General features: G+C 38.5%; 1 protein-coding gene across 1 annotated transcript; it reads right to left on the reverse strand.

The window, feature by feature from the left end:
- Positions 1-1974: 1974 nt before the first annotated feature.
- LOC114395653 (XIAP-associated factor 1-like) lies at positions 1975-7335 on the reverse strand. Its single transcript, XM_028357488.1, has 5 exons — positions 7012-7335; positions 6596-6731; positions 4433-4570; positions 4229-4350; positions 1975-2446 (listed from the first exon to the last, which is right to left on the reverse strand). The coding sequence occupies exons 1-5, from the start codon at positions 7053-7055 to the stop codon at positions 2275-2277; spliced, it is 612 nt and encodes a 203-aa protein (XP_028213289.1). The 5' UTR covers positions 7056-7335; the 3' UTR covers positions 1975-2274.

Raw genomic sequence — 7335 nt, forward strand, 5'->3', positions numbered from 1 at the left:
CCCACTTCATAGCCCTCCTTTTTGCACTGTCTTCTGGGTTATAGGTGACCGTAGCCTGCATAAAATTCGAATTTGGTCCATGCGTGTTTACCCACTGGTTTCCGCTATCGACCCGATGGTTGTTCACATTGTCCAAAGGGTAACCGTTATCACTTGGACCGTTGGATGCAGTGGGAGACTGCTGGTCTTCAGCTCCGACATCATTCTCCGCGACGGCGCCAGGAGACGCGATATGTAATTCCGAAGCGTGGAGGAGTGGCGGTTGCTGCTCCCCGTGGTTTCCTGCGCCGTTGGCGGTCGTCGCAGTTGTGCTAGTATGAGCACTGCGAAAGTCCGATTCCGGCACGATTGACGCGTCGTCCCCGAAGCCCCAGTTAGCAAAAGAAGAGCTATCGAGGAAGCTGTCATCGGAGTTAATGTCCTCCGATGACCCTCGTACATTTCTTCCACTCCGGAAACCATCTTGACAGCCTCCACAGCACTCCTCGACAATCTGAATCATGAACTTGTCTTCTCCAATCGTCACTTCCACCGTGTGTTGAATTATAGGCTTCCATGGGGTCTTAATGAGGACCCTCGCTCTGTCCATTCTCCTCTTCTCCTCCGCTGAATCATCTAGATCCATCAGTTCACCCATGACGGCAACAATCTGACTGATATATTTCTGATTCCAGGCTTGAATAGTAATCCCCCAACAGTGAATCCATGTAAGTCTATTACCTGCACGCAGACTTGGATTCCATCTTTCAATGGAGGAAAACATCATTGACTCCCCTGTGGTTCCACCATTGATGAGTTTGTCGGCGTCAGCGTCGGTGAGACCCAATAATAACACTTGATCATCACCCATATATCTAGGGACTATCTCCAGTCCCATCCCCCAACGAAACTCGTCCTCCAAACGTTCAAACAGAGCCTGGTTTTTAAGGCGGCCTACCCATGCATCCTTCAGCCAAAGCGTATCTTCTGGCGCCACTTCGATATGAACCGATGAAGATGAAGATCTGTAGTTGGCGATGGTGTTTGCTGTCCTCTGATATACTGGTCTTCTTATGTTTCTTGTCAACGCATCAGCATATGATGTGGGTTTGGTGTGGTGATAGCGAAATACCTCTTCATTCTTTCTGTCTGTGTTTCGCCGTGATTGGAATGTCACCATTGTCTTCCTCTGCGTCACCCTGCCGTACTTTGGGAGGTTGACGAACAATTTCAACCCCCCTATGACAATTTCGTCAAGCTGTTTCGCCAGGTAAGGGATGTCTTGGACCCCTTTGAACCTAACGAAACCGTATCTTCTCCCCGAGGCGTTTCTTCTATTCGGGATAAAGATTTCTCTAACATCCCCCCATTTTTTGAAATGGTGCCAAAGTTCTTGCTCTGTGATATCGTCGGCGAAGCGAGAGAAGTAGAAGGATGTGATATCCTTTTGATCTCTCCAGTTAATCACCGTACTTGAAAGCTTAGTCCTTCCAATGTTTCCGGCAAGCGCCGTCGAGATACCTCTCCGAGACTCGCTCTATCTCTCCCTACTGTCCTACCTCTAAGTCTGTCACTCCCCCACCCCGTGTTTCTCTCTCCACTCACTCTCTCTCTACACCCTCTCTCTCTACCTCTCATCTCTCTACTACTACAAAACAAAAATGAAAGACATGTAAAACAAAATGCGAAGGTCACATATCTTTGACTCTATATAACTATTAAAACAAAACAAAAATGTTATGACATTTATATCTAGTTTTATCTGAACACAACCTCACAAAATTAAAAAAGAAAGGAAAATGACAAGAAAGCAGGATATGTTCTTTGTATCATTTTCTTTCTCTGTTTCTACGTCTATGGGGAGCCTCTGCATTTAAATTAACAGCCATGTTAGGCATGCTAGTAGTAAATCTGTCAGAGAGAGGTAGAGATGATAAATTAAATGACCTTTTACCCGTGCTTTAGCGGCCAGGTACAAAAATAACACATGGTCAAGGTCTTTAACAGAATCCTTAGCACTTAGCAGAGCGTTTAATTTCCAACATTACGGTATCATAATAAATAAAAAAGGAACAGAAGATTTCCTAAAACTTTCAATTATTTTCATCAAATGCAGAGCTACAGTCATTTTCAATGAAGTATATAACTAAATATATATTTTATAAAATGACAATGCCGATTGTGTTCTACACTTCTACTACATCACATTAGCAAAAGTATATCTCATCCGGCTTCTGATGCAGGGGAATGGATTATACAGAAAACGCAGGATCCTAAAATGATTCGGCTTTGTTGCTAATGCACGTCACTGGACTCTGCCTTCTTCTGTAGGAAAAAAGATCCCAGTATGACAGCAATACCAGTGATGGCTATTGTGAAAAGAAGGCGTTTAGTTGAGAAGTCGTTCTGCGGCGGCAGTGGAGGCCTTCTTCTAGCACCTTGCTCTCTCTCAGCTTCTCTCACATTCCTTCATACAAAACACAAGTAAATAGCTTAATTATAAGCAAGAGAGAGAGACCTTGTGAAGCATTAAAAAGGTCAGAAATAAATTATTGCATCCACGCCATGCAAAGAGGGAGGACGTATCATCAGAAATTCAATACATCGCAAGCATTTCCTGATATATTTACTTAAATAATGAAATCAACTTCAAATATTGATGTCCTCAGACGTAAAATTATGAGGGAAATCAAATATTACGCAAACAGATGATAATTGCTAGCTCATAACTTCATGTAGTATGTCTATGATCATCAATAGTATCAGATCACTATTTGATCCATTAATAAATTTAAGCTCAGATTCTCACAATACTATCTACTTTATCCCAATTCATCCATTTTTGTTTGGGAACGTGGCCAGTGCGTGTTAGAACAGTGTGACAGTATATCACAACCACTAAATGATGGGTCTTTACTACTTTCCTGTAAATGTACATCTTAGCACTCATCTAAAATAATATAGTTAGCTATAGAATGTTTATACTAACAAATATTTATAGGGAAATAATTACTGCTTATATGCAATGAGAATTCACAAAGCCATGGAGATAAATGATCCTGCCTTGGTGGCAGGGACTGGAATAATGAGACTAAGCATTTCCATCCCAAAATCACACAAGAGCTTTGATGCCATGTCGACGTCATGAACCAACTATCTACAAATTTATGTTGGGTGAAAGCACATGAATGACTTCACATTTAATGGTATTGATATGCAACTTGTAAATTATACCTAATTGTTTCTATCCATAATAAAAAAGTTGCAACACATTAATTTTCTAGAAGCAATATAAATATAATAAAGAAGATTTGAAGTGTTTTGAACCAACTTAACTAAAGGCTTAAGCTGTTGGGTGGGAGGTTCAGCATTGGTTTTATATCTAATACACCATTTCATGCAAGATTTCTTTGGGTTTTATGCATGAATAATGCTTAAGCCTACTCTACCTTATGCTAGAATTCAACTTAATTACGAATAGGGTGGAAGGGAAAAGAACTCATGACCAATTGGTCATAGAGATTCTGGTACTATTTCAAGGAGCAATACTCCTTACAGCCTAACTTGTTAAGTGAAGGAACATGATTTGAAACATGAAGTAACCAACAGTGTATGTTGAAGCTTGAAATGGAACAGCTATGCAAGCATTAACTCCCCTAATAAGGTGGCTTTCCAAAAAAGATAATTGGGATACATAACTATTCCTTAACCCTCAGAATGGATGATAACAATTAAAACAGAAAGAAAAAAAAATGCAGATGTGAGAAATAGATATGCATACTATATTGAGAGATTACAGGATTCGGTCTATGAACAATAAGCTACAACTGAGAAAATACGAACACAGCACCAAAACCTTATCCCACTAGGTGAGGTTGGCTACATGGACCACTCAAACTCTGACACTGACACTTCGACACGTCTAATGTTTAAAATATAGGACATAGGGACACCGCAAACACACACAAAGAGAGAGACTTTTATGAAATAAAATATGAGTAACATGCAATAAAATATTTAAATTGATGGTATATTCATCTTTTTGAACCAACATTCTATGTTTTTTCAAGTGTCTGAGTCGCGTAAGGGTATCCACTTAGGTGTTCAAGCCAGCAAAATGTTATTTTTAAATTGAAAACTTCATAATAAGTGTCGAACAAGTGTTAGGGTGTGTCGGTGTTGGAAACAAGTCTAACACAACGACATTTCAAACAAGAGAGATGTCAGTGCTTCATAGGTTACTTCTTACCTTGAAGTGCCCACAGAACTATCTTGGATGCCATTGCATCGAGCTTCATGGCTGAATCTTTCACGAAGTCTAACATATTTGTTACAAAGGTGACAAAGTTCAGTTCGATTCCCACATACTTCCTGAAAGATGTAAATATCAAATTGAAATTAATGCAAAAGTATATTAAATCTTCTCAATTCAAAAGTTCTTTATAAACACTACCTGATGCTCAGCCAGATCAATGGCTGGCAATGGAAACTCACAGAACTCACAAGTGACAATCCTTTGAGGGCAATTTTCACCTTTATGGATATCTAAAATATCACGCTCCATTGTCTCACTGCATAATGAACAAGAAACCTGCACCAATCCACCTTTTTGCTTAGAACTAACATATAAGTGTATTTTGAATCTGACTTTAAGACTGTTACAGTTTTCCAAGGAGGCTGGGTTTGGGGGAGGGGAGGGGGATTTCCACTTTCCATCTTAGGGGGGAGGTGGTACACATATAGCCAGTTATGAAGCACAAATATAATGCATGCATAGGATGAGATACATATTTGATATGCCAATAAAACTATTTTTAAAATATAAAGAGGACAGCATACAACTTCCATTTGTGGTTCATCAATAGACAGTGCTTCCATTTTCTATCTTATAAGTGCTTCTGTCTCATTATACAGAATTAGATTTCACAACTTTTTCTTATAGGTTTGGATACTTCATAGATATGTATCAATGAAGTATCCAAGAGTATTAGTATCAGTTATGAGAAGAAAATGCAAGCATCGACACTTCAGAGATAGCCAGTTTACCCAACTATTTCATTGTTAACCAAGGATGGTGTTAGCCTTCCCTAACATATCTAGTGAGTCAGTATTCCAAATTTTATTTTTCATCCCTTTTCTCCTTATAATGATGTGATGGGTTCTTTCATTAAAGGCTCTTACTCTTACCATACCAAATAAACGTCGCAGAAAATATAGTTTTAAGCATCCACAGCCATGTATAACACTACCATACAATATTCATAATACTATCAATTGGCATAATAACTTTTGCATGTTACAGCAAATTTTCCATCAAACTTCAGTACATGACACCTTAAAACCCGCAAAGAGAAGACAAAGAAGTCACATTGTCTGAAATAAGGGGAAAATAAAAAAAACCATGAATAAAGCTGCTCTAAGAAGTCTTCTTTTTATCTCCATTCATCCTTCACTATACCAACTGCATACAGTTAAATTATCAAATATCCAGCAGCCCATCCTTCCAGACAAATAGTACATAAATCCAAACCAATCCATGTGTTTATGAATTAATTTTTAAAGGACTGGTGTGATTAAGTCCAATTCAATTTTAGGGTGGCTGATGTGGTATCCAAAATATCCATTAGACATTCCCACCCCCACCCCATGCCACTCAAAATCTTCTTAGTCATGCTTCAATGATTTCAAATATTCTAACCATGAAAGAACATCATCTGATCCAGTTGTTCTGGTAAAAGGACTTCTAGATGCGTTCCAGTGAACGGTTTCTTACTCAAGAACTATGACAGCTCTTAGGGTCTTGTTTGTTCTTAATGTGCTTCTAATAAGATTTAGGAAGTTATAGAATTAGTAAGGTGGTTATGGTTGGAATATCAGGGACTTGGCCGAAACAGTAGAAGGGGTAGAAGGAAAAGCTTTTCAGATTAGCTAGCATTTGGGAACCTAGCATTTGCTCTGTTGTAGTTTTGTAGAAAGGGGAAACCCTTGGAAAGAGAATTCCCTCATTAGATTCAACGTCAGTAATTCAATAAACATTAGCAAAGCATTATTTTTCCTTTCTTTTTTTCTGAGTTTTCTCTGTAAGAACTCCGAATCCGTTCTGGGTTCTTAGCTGCTTCTTCCTGAAGCTTGCAAGAATTTTGGTGTCAATGCACATGTTGGGGTGTTTCAAAACACCAAGAACCCTCACTTCTCTCAAGCAATTTCAAAGTTTTAACTATATTCTCCTACAACAAGATTATGACACCGCATCACTAACTGTGTTTGCAGTTACTTGCATATGTGCATCTGGCGTTTGTTTCACGTCAATGGCAAGGAAAAATCTAAAAGCTACAATCTGCAGCTTCTCTCTTGACGAGTTTCCAACACTGTGAAACATAAAAACAACATGCACTAAACAGAACTAACAATTTTCGGCATGTAAAAGCATTCAATTTTCTACTCTTGTCAATGCTTAGAACTCTGAAATGTAGAGGTCAGCCACTTAATTCAGCAGTTGTCTTTACAATTTGATTTTGCTTGAACTCATCAATATTAGGCAGTTAAGAATCCCTGACTGTGTTGGAAGTATATTAAGTTCATGAACTTAATATACTTCCAACACAGCTTCACATACCGGCGCATGGGTTCTTAAATAGTGATCCTCCGCATTTTTTCTGGGAACCATGTCACCACAAACTTTGCATTTTTCAAGCTTCCGAGAGCAATGAGCATAATGCAAGTCAATATTTGCAGCAGGGATAGCCCGATCACTGAAACCATATACCATTAAGATAAAGACCAATCATCATGCATAACCAAAAAATAAAAAATAAAAATCTAATGCTTCCATGATTTCATCAACCAAACAAATAATCCCAAATTCCCACAATTTTTATTTATTATTATTATTATTATCATTTTGGCATAAAACATTTAAAAAAACAATTATTTTTTTAAAATGAAGAACTCAAACCTATAGGCTATAGCTAATTTACATGTTTATGAAAACAATAATCCAAAATCATTCTAGAAAATTCGAGGTGTTTTTACCAGTGGGTGCATATACTAGTGTCTTGATCCGAAACAGCTTCCATCGCCGAATATACACACAATCCTACACCAAAGGATCCCTCTACGACAAAATCTCCGGAAACCAAACAAAAAAAATAGACGGAGAATTTCGGATTATACGAGGATTATTACGGGGATTAGGTTTTGGACAACTTCGGACTCGAGCTTAACAAGGTTCTGTGGATCTTAGGTTCCGATGTTGTTTTGAACGGCTTTTTTGGTTGGGATCACTTTTTTTTTGGGACCCTTGGCCGAATCGATTGTTGAAGGCTTTAACTCGTGAAAAAAGTAGTAGATACAACA

Source organism: Glycine soja, chromosome 2 (assembly GCF_004193775.1).
Source record: "Glycine soja cultivar W05 chromosome 2, ASM419377v2, whole genome shotgun sequence".
NCBI lineage: Eukaryota > Viridiplantae > Streptophyta > Magnoliopsida > Fabales > Fabaceae > Glycine > Glycine soja.

What these genes read in the sequence shown, in the direction of transcription:
- LOC114395653 (XM_028357488.1), bottom strand. Translation starts at nt 7,055, where the DNA reads ATGGAAGCTGTTTCGGATCAAGACACTAGTATATGCACCCACTG. An exon ending in TTGATCTGGCTGAGCATCAG is followed by an intron (nt 4,351 to 4,432) that starts GTAGTGTTTATA and finishes TACATCTTTCAG; the next exon opens with GAAGTATGTGGGAATCGAAC. An exon ending in AGTTCTGTGGGCACTTCAAG is followed by an intron (nt 2,447 to 4,228) that starts GTAAGAAGTAAC and finishes TTTTGTATGAAG; the next exon opens with GAATGTGAGAGAAGCTGAGA.